The sequence below is a fragment of the Petaurus breviceps genome, unplaced genomic scaffold, assembly GCF_028583685.1.
Source record: "Petaurus breviceps papuanus isolate PSGF00001 unplaced genomic scaffold, PetGlider_PUasm1.0 115, whole genome shotgun sequence".
NCBI classification, from domain to species: Eukaryota; Metazoa; Chordata; class Mammalia; order Diprotodontia; family Petauridae; genus Petaurus; species Petaurus breviceps.
In genome coordinates, this window is record NW_027185612.1 from 4,362,425 (window position 1) to 4,378,515 (window position 16,091).

The 16,091-nt window shown below is 37.6% G+C and overlaps 1 protein-coding gene across 4 annotated transcripts in view; it reads left to right on the forward strand.

Annotated features, from left to right (window-relative positions):
• ACTR3B (actin related protein 3B) overlaps nucleotides 1–16,091 on the forward strand; it is a 114,075-nt gene that overhangs the window by 54,348 nt on the left and 43,636 nt on the right. For 2 of the 4 annotated variants that reach the window (XM_069084339.1, XM_069084321.1), the window contains 2 exons: nucleotides 3,529–3,672; nucleotides 13,377–13,550. The exons of 1 other annotated variant lie outside the window; for it this stretch is intronic. In XM_069084339.1, the coding sequence (XP_068940440.1) occupies nucleotides 3,529–3,672; nucleotides 13,377–13,550 (318 nt within the window). The remainder of the gene's footprint in view (nucleotides 1–3,528; nucleotides 3,673–13,376; nucleotides 13,551–16,091) is intronic. One more of the 4 variants, XM_069084331.1, reaches the window with a different exon arrangement.

Consider the following 16,091-nt stretch of genomic DNA (forward strand, 5'->3'; position numbering starts at 1 on the left):
CCCAAGCCTATCTCATGCCTCTTATCCCTGTCTTCCCCTATTTCCCTATTGGGTAAGATAGATTTCTATAGCCAACTTATAAATATAAATGTATAGATATGTGTGTGTATATGTACATATATTATGTATATTATCTATATCTATATCTATATATTCTTCCCTCTTTGAACCAATTTTGATGGGAATGATTCAAGTATTGCTTGCAGCCCCCTTCACCCATTTTCTTCTTCATTATAAAAGCTCTTCCTTATGTTCCTCTTTTATGTGTTTGTATGTCCTCTGTTTCATTAAATGTCCATTTTTCCCCTGAAGGATTATACTCAGTTTTGCAAGGTAGGTTATTCTTTGTTGTAATGCTAGCTTCTTTGCCTTCTAAGAATCCCTCTGCTCCTTTTACATAGGACCTGCTAAATCTTGTGTAATCTTTACTGTGACTCCATGATATTTGAATTGTTTCTTTCTAGATGTTTGCAGTCTTTTCTCCTTGACCTGGAAGCTTTGGAATTTGGCTATAATATTCCTATAAGTTTTCCTTTTGGGTTATCTTTCAGGAATTGATTGGTGGATTCTTTCAGTTTCTATTTTACCCTCTGGATCTAAGATATAGGGGCAGTTTTCCTTCATAATTTTTTGAAATATATGATGTTTAGACTCTTTGTTTGATCATGGCTTTCAGGTAGTTCATCAAATCTTAATTTATTGCTCCTCAATTAATATTACAGGTCTGTTGTTTTTCCAGTGAGATAGTTCACATTTTTTCTTCAATTTTTTCATTCTTTTGACTTTTTTTATTGTTTCCTGAAGTCTCTTGGAATCATTGGCTTCTGCTTGTCCAGTTCTGATTTTTAAGGAATTATTTTCTTTAGTGAGCTTTTGTGCCTCTTTTTCCATTTGGCCAATTTTTTTTTAAAGAAGTTCTTTTCTTCAGTGAATGTTTATGCCTCTTTTACCATTTGACCAATTCTTTTTTTCAAGGAATTATTTTCTTTAGTATTTTCTTTTTATGTGCCTTTTTTATGAAACTCAACTCTCATTAATAATTTTCTTACATCACCCTAATTTCTTTTTCCAGTTTTTCTTCTCCCACTCTTATTGCTTTCTTTAACACTTGCAGGATTTCTTGTTGGGCTTGGGTCTGATTAGCATTTTCCTATGAGGGATGGTTGTAGCTGTAGTAACATTGTTGTCTTCTAAGTTTATGTCTTGATCTTCCCTGCCACCTTAGTAGCTTTTTATGGTCAGATTTTTTTTTGTTGTTGTTTGCTCATTTTCCTAGCCTATTTCTTGATCTTGAATTTTATGTTAAAGTTGGGCTGTGTTCACCTTGGGGTTGGGGAAGCACTGTGTCAGGCTTCAGGCTTTTTCATGCTGCTATTTTCAGAGCTGCTTCTGGGGGTCTGCAAGTTTTCAGTGCTTCCAAAGTGGTGTGACCTAGGAAGAGATGTTGTCACTGTGCTTTAGGTCTGTGGCCTGGTCTTTACCCTGCTCTTCTGCAGCTGCAAGTGTTAGCACTCCTCTTTACCTGGAACTGTGATCCAGAGCTGCTTATGGGCAATAGAGTAGGCAGTCAACACCAGTTGCATCCAGTGCCAGCAAAGGGACCTCTTTAATCTTTTTCTAGTTGGACTAGTTGTCCAACCCCTTTTTTTCTCTGGTTTGAGAGTTCCTGAAGCTGCTGGTGCTATTGCTATCATGGCCACTATCAGTGTTCCTGCTGCATGCTGGGCCTGCACCTACCTCTCCTGTGGATTTCCTAAATTGTCTTAGGCTGGATAAATGTCTCTCTCTGACTTTTTGTTGGCTCTGCTACCCAACATTTGATTTTAGTTATTATTTTAAAGTTGTTTGGAGGGGAGTGTTGGGAGAGTTCAACTGGGTCCTGGCCTGTACTATGCCATCTTGTCTTTGCCCCATAGAATAATGTTTTTAATTGTATATAAAATAAAATACATAGCATTACAAAGGAAACCTAGAGGTTAGTGAAAATAAAGATGTCTTTTCCAATCAAAATTCATAGGTTCTTTCTGATACCTATTGTTGGTGGATCCCAGGTTAAGTTCCTCTGATTTAGAGCAATGTGGAGATGCTTTGAATAGTTCCCCTCTGAGAATATTTATCCTGAAGGCTGATTAGAGAGATGCCTTTGCATTTTCTGATCTTTTTGGGACTAATTTTGTATTACTGCTAATGTTAGTGTTCTTCTGGAGTCAGCACTGGCTATTACTAGGATTCCTATGAGCAGTAGTACTCAAAAATTGAGGAACTTTTTGTCAATATATTGTGATGTTTGGTATCTCCCTTTTCTCATGCTTTATAGAGAATAGTTCCCTATGCAGATGGCATAGTGTAGTGGCAGAGGGAGAGAATATGTTTACATATGAGACCAGCCAGCTTTTGGTTAAGGTGACGGTAGACAGGAGAGGGCGCAGTGAATAGAGCTCTGGGCCTGGAGTCAGGAGGACCTGAGTTCAAATACGGCCTCAGACCCTAACTGTGTGACCCTGGGCAAGACACTTTCCCCTATTTGCCTCAGTTTCCTCATCTGTAAAATGAGCTGGGGAAGGAAATGGCAGTCCACTCCAATATCTTTGCCAAGAAAACCCCAATGGTATCATGAAGAGTCAGACACTATTGAAAAAAAAAATGGCTAAGGTAGCGTTGACTTATATTGCTTTAAATAGAAAACATAATGTTCTTTAAAGTACTTGAGGTTGTTTGTTTATTTTTGAATGATGATAATCACTTATTATTATTAACAATAACTTCTCACATTTATAAAGTAATTTATAGTTTACAAAGCTTTATGCATGTCATGTCTCATTTGATTCCTGAAACAACCTTGTGAACTAGGTAATATAAGTATTACTATTCCATTTTTATAGCAGAAGAAACTGAATTTCAGAAAGGTAGAGTCAGTAGTAAGAGTTTTAATTAGAATTTAAATGCAGGTTTTTTCCTAAATCCTGTGGCTTCTCAACTACATCAATAACACTTTTTAGAGGTATACCAATAGTAGATGTGCAAAATCAGTTGAATTAACATTTTATAAATGGGAAAAGTCTTTCTTTTAGTGAGAAGAAAACTTGTTTTTGCTGAATATCTTATCTTGTAAGTAATGGAATTTCTTACATAGTTTTTGCTTAAATACCCATAGTGAAAGTATTGTTTACAATTTCTCAGGTTACTGAGGTTTTAGTTTTAAAGCAATTTTTATATGTTAATTTTTAAGAAACCCAATATTGTTTTGCACACAATGGGAGTTTAGTAAATTATAGATGACTAAGTAAACTAAAAGTATATACTGAGTAGAAGAACTTTAAAAGGAATTTTTTTCCTTTTTTTTTTTGCAAGAAGAAAGGCAAGGCAAGTGGGGTTAAGTGACTTGCCCAAGGTCACACAGTGTCCAGTATCTGAGGCCATATTTGAACTTAGGTCCTCCTGACCTCAGGGCTAGTGCTCTATTCACTGTGCCACCTAGCTGCCCCCAAAAGGAATTTTTTTTACCAAGCTCTTTTTCTTTCTTCCTAGGCAGAAGGTTATGTAATTGGAAGCTGCATCAAACACATCCCTATTGCAGGTAGAGATATTACATATTTCATTCAACAGCTCCTAAGGGAGAGGGAGGTGGGAATTCCTCCTGAGCAATCACTGGAGACAGCAAAAGCCATTAAGGTAAAATTAATGTAAAATTGGTCAGTTTGGGGATGACAGAGATGGGTTTTGGGTTTTCTAGGGGTTATAATTTTTTTCTTTTACGTAATGCCTCTCCTCTTATGTTTTCCCTTTTTTTTTTAAAGTAAATATAGGAGTGGCCTGTATTCCAAAAGTTGTTTGGAATTTGGAATGTATTTTCCCATAGAAACAGTTTTTAAATGATGGTTAGGGTTCCAGCCTAGACCACAAAAAACTGTTTAAACCACTGTGAAGCAGAAATAATACTGTTAATAACCTCTGTGAAGCAGAAATAGGACAATTAGTAGCCTTAAACTTCTCTGAACTGTGTCTGAGTTCTGAATCCTAAGCTCTATTCTTGTCTGCCCCTCCTCCTTGTCCCCCACTGCCCCTTAGTCCTTAGAGGGAAATGAGTGGGAGGAGCAAATATGCTGAACAAATATTGTTAACATTGTAGGGGAAGATTAATGGGGATAATAATCAGAGTGGGGAGGGGGAAGAATCTCCTGAAAGTCCTATGTAGATGCATTGAATTTATAACCTGACTTAAGTACACCTAAAGCTTTAAAGAGATTTTCTTAGAATCAGAGACAGGACTTGAATTCAGGTCTGTCTTGACTTGAAGGCCAGCTCTCTATACTCTACCATGCTGCCTCTCAAGGTTAAACTGAAGTTAAAAAGTATTCTTGTAGAATGTTAAATAAGAATTAGATTTAGGATCTAAAATAGTACTGTAGGTCTGAAGCAGGACATTCTAATCACTAGTATGAATAAGAACACATGTATTGGAACTTGAGCTATATGAGTTCTAATGAAGTAATAACCTTCAATTTGCTGGGATTTTTTTGGGGCACTTTTTGGGAAAGACAAATTTTTTAAAAAGCTAACATCATGGATTTAGTGTATTGTTACTTTCAGGATAGTTCTGGAGTTGGTACATATTCTACCATGTTGCATATCTGCTGCATTTCCAGTCTTCTACAAAAATGATAAACTATTTTTAAAAAATTAATTACATTCATAGTACTTTATTATTAAGTTGGACCCAGGACCCAGGACATTTCTGAGAGTCTTTTTATAATAAGGTTTGAAGCAAAGATTTATTTTGGTCAACTCTCAGTTAAACAAAATACCTACTTAACTAGAAGGCTGGCATTCAAGTGTGATCATCTTCTATATTGTTAAATAATACAAATTTGAGAGATTGACTGACTTTTTAAAGGTATCATATTTTTAGGCAGTTAAAAAAAAAGATGAAGATAGTTTTAAAGAAAAGTACAAATTTGTCCAATGCCCAGTTTCTCTTATTTAAAAATACAGGAAGTCCTTTAAAGACTTTTAGTACTCATCATAAAGGTGGGAGAGCAATTGTTGGAACCTATAAAGGAAGCTCAGGCTAGAAGGGACTTTAGATACTGGCATACTCCAGTCTTTTATTTTTATTAATTTTGTCTTGGCTCCTCAAAAAAAAGTCTAAAAATGGAATTATTCAGGCATTGGTGGTTATTACTGCAATCAGTCCCTGGGTATGAGCTGTTGATCTCCCTTAACAATAGAAGGGTTATCCATGGGGAAAAAAGCATGGAATATCACTGGGAATATAAAAAGTGAAGAAGGGTAAATATAATCTAGCCTTTCCTAAATTTCTCAAACTAAATTTCCTGGAAATTGTATGTGAATGGGAGAGTTCCATGGTTGCTTGTGTGGAAATGATGGGGGTGGATGGGGGTGGAAATTGATGATTTTTCTTTAGAATTTGTGATAGAGAAAAAGAAGAAAGTTGAATATGGTCTTGACATAAACCCAAAATTTTAAGAGAACAGATTTGAAAGGTTCATAGGAAAAATAGGTAGGATCCTAGAGACTAAAATTTTCTAGGGTTAGTCAGACCAAGAGATGTGGGAAATTATTAAGAATGAAATAGTAAGGTCACAGAGAAAAAGTTCCAGAGACATCAAGGAACAGTAACTGTCTGAAGAAACTGATGTGAATACACAGAGAATTTACTAAATTAACTTGGATTTTAAAAAGAAATGCAAAGAAGATGGAAGCAAAGACAAATCAGATGAATATAGATGTATGATACATTCCATGAAGAAGAGTGTCAGGAATGCTTTAAGGAAGTGGAGGTTTAAATAGCCTTCCTAATTCCTCCCAAGTTTATGAAGTCGCAGAAACTAAAGATTAGTTAATCTAGATAGTGAGGCATTGATACCTGAAGATTTCCTTCATAAAGTACAACCTTTTTTTGATGGAATTAAAGGAAGCAACCTCACTGGACAAGCAAAAAAATACCTATGGACTTTGAATAGCTAAGCCCTGGATGAATTCAGCAGTTTTGGGGAAGTGACTGTAAGGAGCTACTTATGGGGGAGTCCCCTTCAGGGCAGGGTGGTGGTGGGGGGGCTCCTTTATTCTTTGTCTACCTCCATTGCCATGTGACTTGTAAGGGGAACTGCTTGACCAGTAGGAGAGACTGTATCCACTGGGGAGCAGAAACACGCATTCTAAACAGACAAAGGTACAGAAAGACAAGAAGCAGCCTCCAAGAGTGGATTCTCTGGCAGCAGAGAAGGGAGCTGGCTGTGGAGTTAAGAGAATGCCAGCCTTGGTGATCCAGAGTTGGACTGTGGAGAGGATCCTCTGAAGAGAGAAAGGACTTCCAGACCCTGCAGTTCTGGAGTCATGAGTTGCCTTTGCACAGTTATTTCTGCATTTGTTCTTCATTGCCTTTGTACTCTGTAGCCACTCTTCCCATGGACAGTGTGTATATGAGTGGAAGAGTGTGCCCAGTTGTATGGAGGGAATATTTTGTTACCACTATTCTTACTATGCCATTTTAGCAAATTCTCTTGCTAATTATATCTACTGACTGTTTGCTAATGGATGCACACAGGTCATGGATCCATGAATTATTTTGTTATGGTACCACAGACCAAAGAACCTGGGAGTAACAGATATTCTTGGGGAGGAAGCCCAGAGGGTGTGTGTGGGATATATTTGGGTGGCTACTGGAGAAATTCTCCTTCTTGGATGTTCTAGCAGGGATGTACTAAAGAAAAATTATTATTTAAAAGAATTTTAAAATTTTATAATTGGACAATTAGCTTTTTAATGTATTTCCTTTGTGTCATACCAGTTATTTTGAGGTAACTTTTGCATTGTTGAATGCTTAAGTATGAATTACCTGTTCATTATTGTATACATTATGAATATAAAAGCTGATATAAAAAGTATGAATGTTTTATCTCTAGCACACTGGTGTCTGCTCTTTTTGTGTGGCAAAGAATTAGAAACAATGAAAAGCTGAACAGGTTATGGAATGTGTGTGTGTGTGTGTGTGTGTGTGTGTGTGTGTGATGGGATTCTGTGGTGCATAAGAAATGATGAAGGGGATGGTTTTAGAAAAATCTGGAAAGAGTTGTATGAACTGATACAAAGTGAAGTGATCAGAACCAGGAAAACAGTTTATACAACAGTACTCTAAAGAAAAACAACTTTGAAAAACTTAGGAACTCAACACAGTGTAACCAACCACAGTTCTACAACACTCATTATGAAACATGCTGTGCACCTGCAGAGAGTTGATAAGACTTGGGGTACAGACTGAAGCATGCACATACATGTGTGTATATAGATACACACACATTTATATACACATATGTATACACATGTATAAATATGTGATAGCATGTGTATAATGCATATGTTTGTATATATATTTTAGACAAGGCTGATGTAGAAATTTGTTTTGCTTATTTTTTTTTTATTTTTGCTTTTTGGATGGGGGGAGGGCAGGGTAATTGGGGTTAAGTGACTTGCCCGAGGTTACATGGCTAGTGTTAAGTGTCTAAGCTGGATTTGAACTCAGGTTCTCCTGACTCCAGGGCTGGTGCTCTATTCACTGTGCTACCTAGCCACCCCTTGGTATTATTTTTCAAAATTGATTTTGTTTATCTAGTTCTCAGTAGGTGGAGGAGGTAGAGATAGGAGGGAGACAATTTGGAAATACAAATAAAATAAAATTGAATGAAAAAAATAGAATATTAGTGACTGGAAATTTGCCTAGAGTACACTTTGGGAACTTATCTGTGCTCATTAAAAAAACCAAAACATTGAGCAGATCTAGACTACTTACTTCTCTTACTGTGCCATGAGTTCAGACAATTTCTTTGAAAACCTTATGTCCATAGCATAATGTTTTCCTATTTGCCTAGATTTCTAGAGTAACCAATTCCAACTACTTAGTTCCTTTTTTGGTAGGGAACTCCACACTTCTTTTGGACTTTTTAAAGTGTGTTTTCCTATTTAAATTGACTGTCTTGTTCTAGAGAGGGGTAAGTTCAGCCCTCTAATTAGATGGGGCGTTGGAGGAGGAATTAAAAAGTTTGTTAAAAATTGTTGTGGATGGGGCAGCCCGGTAGCACAGCAAGTAAGAGCACTGGCCCCAGAGTCGGGATGACCTGGGATCAAATCTGGGTTCAGACACTTAGCATCCACCCAGAAACACCTGGCCGTATAACCTTGAGCAAGTTACTTAACCCCAATTGCTTAGGGGTGGCCAGGTGGCTCAGTGAGTAAGAGCACCGGCCCCAGAGTTGGGATGACCTGGGATTGAATCCAGGCTCTGATACTTAGCACCACACCCAGAAATAACTGGCCTGTAACCTTGAGCAAGTTACTTAACCCCAATTGCTTTAAAAAAAAATTGTTGTGGTAAGTGGGACCAAGAGTCAAAATGAGAGGTGTAAAAGGACTGCTTTGCTGCGATGAGGTCCCAGTTAAGATTATGTAACATAAACCTGTAGCAGAACCAGTAAGCAATGTTTCATGATTTTCTCCAGCTTCATTCAATAACACAAATAGAAGTGAGGAAAGCAGATGATAGGAGTAATCCAGAGTTGAGGCTTGTCAGGGCAAGATTAGCCATAGAAGAAGGGGCTATCATTACATTTTCTACCTAGTAGCCAACTCTTTTCAGATTTCCCAACTAGAAATCACTCAAGAAAGCAGTTTCTCACCTTTAGAGTGGTGAGAAATGTCTTTCCATCAACTCCCCCTTATTTATCCCTTTCACCTGAGTTGCCTAATGCTCAGAGAGGACTTCACCCAAAGGCCAAACCTCTGGGGATGTTGATAACCTACCTGAACTTATTACTTATTGCCAAACTTTCACCTGGTCATATTCTCCCTACCCTAGTGATTCTGAATCATCAGATGTCATTATTCAAATTCATCCCTCACTGACTGAGAGGTCAAGAGACTGAAGTTAGGGTGAGGACAAAAAAACAGGGTTTAAAGTTGAAAGGCAGAGAGGAAGGTGGAATAAGAGTGTGATCAGATAAGGAAATTTCACAGTTCATAAACATGGAAATAGTGCATTTATGGATGATATAACTTGGAGGTCAGGGTGTTTGAGGGAATATTAATATCTATCGAAATCTCTTAGTTTAAGGGTAGGAGTTAAGGAAGAGGTCAGTAGACAACAGCTATCAGAATTTTGATTGGGTGATGGGTGTGGATTCATTGAACCTCAAATTAGAGGTTATTAAATGATGGTGGCAAAAGGAAGAGTATGGAAGTGGCAATGGGGAGCCAGGAATATTCCAATTCCACCTCAGTCAGGGAGCTGGGGGGAATGAAGGTACTAGAACAACAGTACTGGGAAGGGTTACCAAAGAAGCTGTGTTATTAGGGTGAAGCCAGGTCTCAATGTAAGCCTGAAGATATAAGATGTAGGAAAGATAAAGATTTAGGATGAAACTAAATTTATTACATATGGAGCATGCACTTTTCAGAGAGCACAGTGAAAAGGGTAGATAAATTTTGAGTAGGACACTGGAGAGAAGGAGGAGCTGGCTTGTGAGGAATGGTAATAACAGTGCAGGCAATGAGGGATGAATTTGAATAATGACACCTGGTGATTCAGAATCACTAGGATAGGGAGAATATGACCAGGTGGAAGTTTGGTAATAAGTGATAAGTTCAGGTAGGTTATCAACATCCCCAGAGGTTTGGCCTTTGGGTGAAGTCCTTTCTGGGCATTAGGCAACTCAGGTGAAAGGGACAAATAAGGGGGAAGTTGATGGAAAGACATTTCTCCCCATACTCTAAAGGTGAGAGACTGCTTTCTTGAGTGATTTCTAGTTAGGAAATCTGAAAAGTGTTGGCTACTAGGTAGAAAATGTAGTGACAGCCATCTTTCAGTGCTGGTCCAGAAGTCTACAATGAGTTTGGGCTGTCAGAAGTGGCATCAGTTCCCTGTTCCCCTTAGATTCAATAGCACCCTATTGCTGGTCGTGTCACTACTAACCCTTATTGTTATTCCTCTCTTTTCTCATTTCTTTGTTACTTAAGAAAACAAAAAACTAAAAAAAACCCCAACCAAACCTCAGCAGAGCCCTTCTGAAAAACTGTTGCATAATGCTACCAAGAGTTGTAAGATATGGAGGTGATATGATAGTTGATATAATCATTGCTTTGCAGCATATCTGTTATAATTTTATTTGTTTTGCTTTAATTTGCGTTTTGTTTTTCCCTAGTTCTGGAAAGGAGAGAGGGAGAGAATATAAATACTTAAGTAAAAAAAAAAGAGAAAAAAATTAAAGTCAATCCCTCTGAGGCCTTCATTTCCTCATCTGTACAATGAATCAGTTGAATCCAATAACTGCTTGTATCCTTTCCAGTTCTAAATCTTATAATCTGTGACCCTTTAGTACCAGAAGACATAATTCATCTGGGCCAGGATGTCTGAGTTTATCAGAGGCTGCTTAGTGTTCTCTTATTGTCACCATTTTTTCTCGTGAGAATCTTCACCCTCTTCTTCTCCCATTAAGCATATCCCCTGCTCTAAGCTCAATTGGATACCAAGTGTTTCAAATTGGCATGGACCCTTACAGGGTGGGGTAATTATCCTCTCCCTTTCTTACTAAGAGGCTCTTCTGTTCTCAACCCACATGTAAGAATTTGATTTAACTTTAGAGGAGTGAAAATTGTTCTTGGTCCCTATAGGGCCCTTAAAATTTCTCTTGGGGTCCCAGGAATACTAATTGATTCTTTCCATGTCCTTTTCCAGCTTATTTTACAGATGAGGAAATTCAGGCAAACAGGGTTAAAATGACTTACTTAAGGTAATAGTAAGTGTCTGAGGCCAGATTTGAACTCAGGAAGATGTCTTAATGACTTCAGGCCTGGCACTCTATCCCCTGTGCCACCTGGTCCTATCCTATTTTTCCACTCTTACACTTTACTCCTTTCTTGCATTCTTCCCCCTCACTCAAACCCTGAGGTCTAGTGACACTGACCTCCTTAATATTCACCAAACGAGACACTCCATCTCTTGACTCTGCTTTTCCATTGGCTAGCCCCACGGAGCTGGACTCCTGCCAGTCTGCCTTCCCCCTCCCCCCTCACAAATCGCCCTTCAAGTCCCAGCTAAAATTCCACCTTTAGGAAACCTTTCCTGATTCCCCTTAAGGGTACTCCCTTCCTTCTTTTGATTATCTCCAAATATATATCTTATTTGTACATAATTGTTTTCATGTCTCTCTCATTAGACTGAGAACTCCTTAAGGGCAGAGACTGTCTTTTTCCTTTATATCCTCAGCTCTTAGCACAGTGCTTGCCTTATAGAAAGTACTTAATAAATTATTGTTAACTGACTTTTTAGCTTCTACTAAGTGGCAGGCACTGTGCTTAGGTGCTGGAGATACAAATAGGAAAGTGAGATCACCCTTATCCTTGGTGGTTTATTCAGCATTTTCCTTTCAGGCACAAAACCAGTTGCATTCAGCAGGTTTAACTGAACAGAAAATTTACCATATTTACTCTTGAAGATTAATTTCATAAAGCTTAATTTGAATGTTATTTTCACAGTTGTTTTAAAATGTGGGTGAAATATTAATTTCCCTTAATTTTTAACTTGGAGGAGTAGGGTAAAAGAAAACTATAGAAAGTATTCTAGCCTAAAGGAAACAGTCTGCAGTTATGCTTTCTCGTGTTTTATTTTGAACTTCCCACCTCTACCTTCTTATGTTTCCCAAACTAATTTTGCCATGGGAACAAATTGACAGAGCTTATAAATGTTAGGGTTTGGGATGATTTTTTTTGGGGGGGGGAATGGAGGGGCATCTGGGGATATGGCATACTTGTAGGATGTGTGTCTGGGGTGGTGTCATATACATTTTGTTTTGTTTTTTATTCAAAGTTTTATTTATGCCTTCTGAGTCTTTCCTTGTAATAGAGAAAAGAAAGGAAAAAACCCCCTTAAAAGTAGCACATATTGATGATGACTAATAGTGTATGCAACATTGAAATCAGGGAAATTTTGAAACAAAATAAAGGAAATTAAGCCAATTTTCATCCCCCCATAATAAATGTTTAAAAACATGATTTCATATTTAATATTTTAGGGGGAAAATACTATCACCAAAATTTGTTCATATTTAACTGTCCTATTTACATAAAACTAAAAATCAGAATCACACAAATTTAGAGGTGCCAAAGATTTCAAAGGTGTCATAACTTAAAAAAAGAATCCCCACTACAACATACCTCACAAATGTATAGGTCTGTAGGTGGTTGATAAACTTTTGTGAAGTTTTTAGCACCATCTTAGTATAGTACAATTTTTTGTCCTGGCCTTTTTTGGTGGTTGAAATATCAAGAGAAATTCACCAGGATTCAGTTCAGTTCAGTCAACAAGCATTTAATAAACAGTAACCTTGATCCAGACACTGGAAATATAAAAGTAAAAATGAAACCTGCCCTCAAGATGCTTATATTCTACATATTATATTCAGTTCAGTAGGCTGAGATTCCTCAAGATTCTATTTATATACTCAGGAAGCCATGGGTAAACACTTTACGCACTTCTCTATAGAGTTTGCAAATGACAGTGGACTAATTCTCAATCTGAAGATGATCAAATTCATATGTAAGTCTGTTCCTAGGAAACGCTGTATGTGGCCAGTTATTTTTGTTGAGAATGTAGAGCTTTAACCTTTCACAGATTTCTGTTACCGAAGCAATTTGCTGTCTGGTTGCAAAGATACTGATTGACAAAGGAATTGGAAAACATACTCAAGAAGACAATGTGTCTTTCAGAAGACTAAGAGTTTGGAAGGTAGTCCACATCGAGCTGAGGGTTGTGGTGTCCAGATCTACCCATGCTCTAGAGATGTTACACCTCTCATAGTTTGATCAGTGCCCTCTGTGAAGTACAATGAACAGACAAGACCCCCCAACGAAGAAGCACTGGGTTCTGGCCAGTCTGCATCATGGAAGGAATGCTTACTGCCACATGAAAAATTGGCGATAGCAAGATATCCAAACATTTGATGTGTGGGAAGCTAAAGAGAAGCAACAATATGGTGGCTAGCTGAAAATAGTACTTTGAAATGAAGTATCAAATTATGTGGCAGAATTCTGAGATGGGCAGAGGCACAACTAAGCTATAAATCAAAGGATATTTTGTATCAGTTTGCTGGTTGAATATCAGACTGTTAGTTATTCCCGTGCTCAAGATAAATTACTGTAAGGAATATCTTTAAACACAGAAGACAATAAATATAGCCTTTTGTTTTTTGTTAGTCATAGGTTGCATGTTAGAAGTTTGGCTATTGCATAATGCTACTGTATTTTTTGACTGAGGGAATACACTTTAGTTAGTCCTTAATGTCTGGTGATCTTCATGTTTTGTGCAGGAGAAATACTGTTATATCTGCCCTGACATAGTTAAAGAATTTGCTAAATATGATGTAGACTCACGTAAATGGATCAAACAATACACAGGCATCAATGCAATCAACCAGAAGAAATTCATTATAGATGTTGGTTATGAAAGGTTTCTTGGACCTGAAATTTTCTTTCATCCAGAGGTAAGAAATTTTTTTGTGTGCTTGAGCTGTGGATTGTTTTTTGGAGCAATAGCACCACCTACTGTGAAAAGAGAAGTTTTCAACAAAACTGTCAGATGGAGAAAGTTGGAGAAAGTTTTATATAAAAATCTCTTCAAACATACACATCCACCATAGTAGAGAGAACACTAGGCTAGGAACCAGGAAATCTGCATTCAGAATAAGGACTTACCTTATAGGATTGCTGGGAAGAAAGTGCTGAGTAAACCTTAAAAGGCTATAGAAATGTTGTTTTTAAAAAGAATGTGTTACATGTGTGTCATAGTTTACAATTTACAGAAAAAAGCTTTCACATAGATTATTTTGTGTGATCCTTAACAGCCTTGTGAGATAGGTAGGGCTGGTTTCACAAAGTAATTTTCCTAGAGTGAAATTCTGATCATGTCACCACCTTCTTCCTCCTCAAATGCCAGTGACTCCCTGTTACTTCCAGGTTCAAATATAAATTTCTCTGCTGGCTTTTAGAGTTATGAAAACCTGACATCATCCTACATTTTGTAGTTTATTATACATTTTTCCTTTCCATGTACTCTACAATCCATCTAAACTAGCTTTCTTGCTGTTACATATACTGACACTCCATCTCCTGTTTCCATGCCTTGGCATAGGTTGTCTTTCATGCCTGGAATGCTTTCCTTCCTCACTTCTGCCCCTTGGAATCCCTGGTTTCCTTTAAGACTCAATTAAAATACCATATTCTGCTTGAGGTCTTTCCTGGTCCTCCCAAGTAAGTCAGTTTGCCAATGAGTAATTATTAAGTACTTACCATATACCAGGTACTGTTCTAATTTCTGGGGACACAAAGGAAGGCAAAAACAATTCCTGCCCTCAAAGAGCTTATATTCTAGTGGGGGAAACTACATGAAAAGAACTAGATGCTTGTAAGATAGATACAGAGTGAATAGAAGACAATCTGAGAGGGCAAGATACCAGGAAGTGGGCTGACTAGAAACTGGCCTTCTACAGAAAGGACTTGGGTTAAATTTTGAGGGAAGCCAGAGAAACTAGAAGGCGGAGGTGATGGGTAGAGCATTTCAGGAATAGAGGACAGCCAAGTACATGGGCAAATCACTTTGCTTCTCTGGGCTTCAGTTTCCTCATCTGTAAAATGAAGGGGTTAGAGCTGGCCTTTAAGCTATTCTGTCATCTTATAGATTATTGTTTTGGTAGTTGTGTGGGAAATTGATTAGTTTGAGGAGAAATTGGAAGCTGGGGGTCAATTAGGAGACTACTACAATAGTTTAGGAGAAAACTAGAATGGTTGTGATGTAAGTAAAGAGATTTGAAAGACTGTGAGGAGGTAGCATTGGGTGTGATGATAAGAGTCATGAAATTTAGGAAAGAGGTTGGGAGCCTGGGTGACTAGAAAAATGGTAGTATTGAAAGAAATTGGAAAGTTTGGAGGAGTATTGGGTTTAGGGGGAAAGATGATGAATTTAGTTTTGAACATAGTGAGATTGAGATATTTGTAAGGCATCTATTTGGAGATGTTCACAAGGCAGTTGGATATACAGGAATGCCAATGGGGAGAAAGTTAAAGGTTGGGTAAAAATTTGGGAGTTATCTGCTTAAAGATGATAATTGAATCCATGAGAGCTGATGAAATCACCGATAGAGAGTAAAGAGGGAAAAGAACAGGAACCAGGACAGAATCCTGGGGTACAACCTGTTTTGTTTTTGTCTGTGTCCCTATGGCCCATTCTCTAAACCTAACAGTGCCTCAAACATAATAAGCATTTAGTAAAGCTTGTTGATTGATTTTTAAAATTCAGTTTTATTTTCAGTTCCAAAATCTCTCCCACCCTCCATCTCCTCTTCCACTCATTGAGAAGTCAAGAAATACAATACCCATCACACATACAAAGTCATGCAAAACATGTTTCTGCATTAGCCATGCTTGGGGAAAGGAAGGGGGGGGGGTGTTGGAAGGCAAGAAAAAAAGGTTTCAAATTGCACTCTGAATCTATCATTTTTCAATCTGGAGGTATATAGCATTTTCCATCATAAATCCTTTGGGACTGTGGTAGATTATTATATTAATAAGAGTTACTAAATTTACATAGTGGATTGTCCTTACAGTAATACTGTTACTGCAAAGATTGTTTTTTTAGTTCTGCTCATTTCACTTTGCATCAATTCATATAAATATTCTCTGATTTTTTGGAAACCATCCCCTTCATCATTTCTTATAGCACAGTAGTATTCCATCACATTCATATACCATAACTTGTTCAGCCATTCCCCAATTGCTAGGTGTCTTCTCATTTGCCACTTCTTTGCCACCTCTCAAATTGAACTGTTACAAATATTTTTGTATATATGACTTCTTTTCCTCTGTCTTTGATTTCTTTGGTTATAGATCTAGTAGTGGTATTACTAGATCAGAGATATGCACAGTTTTATAGCATTTTGTGCATGGTTCCATATTGCTTTTCAGAATGGTTGGACTTGTTCACAGCTCTATCAGTAATGGTACATTAGCACACCTATATTTTCACATCC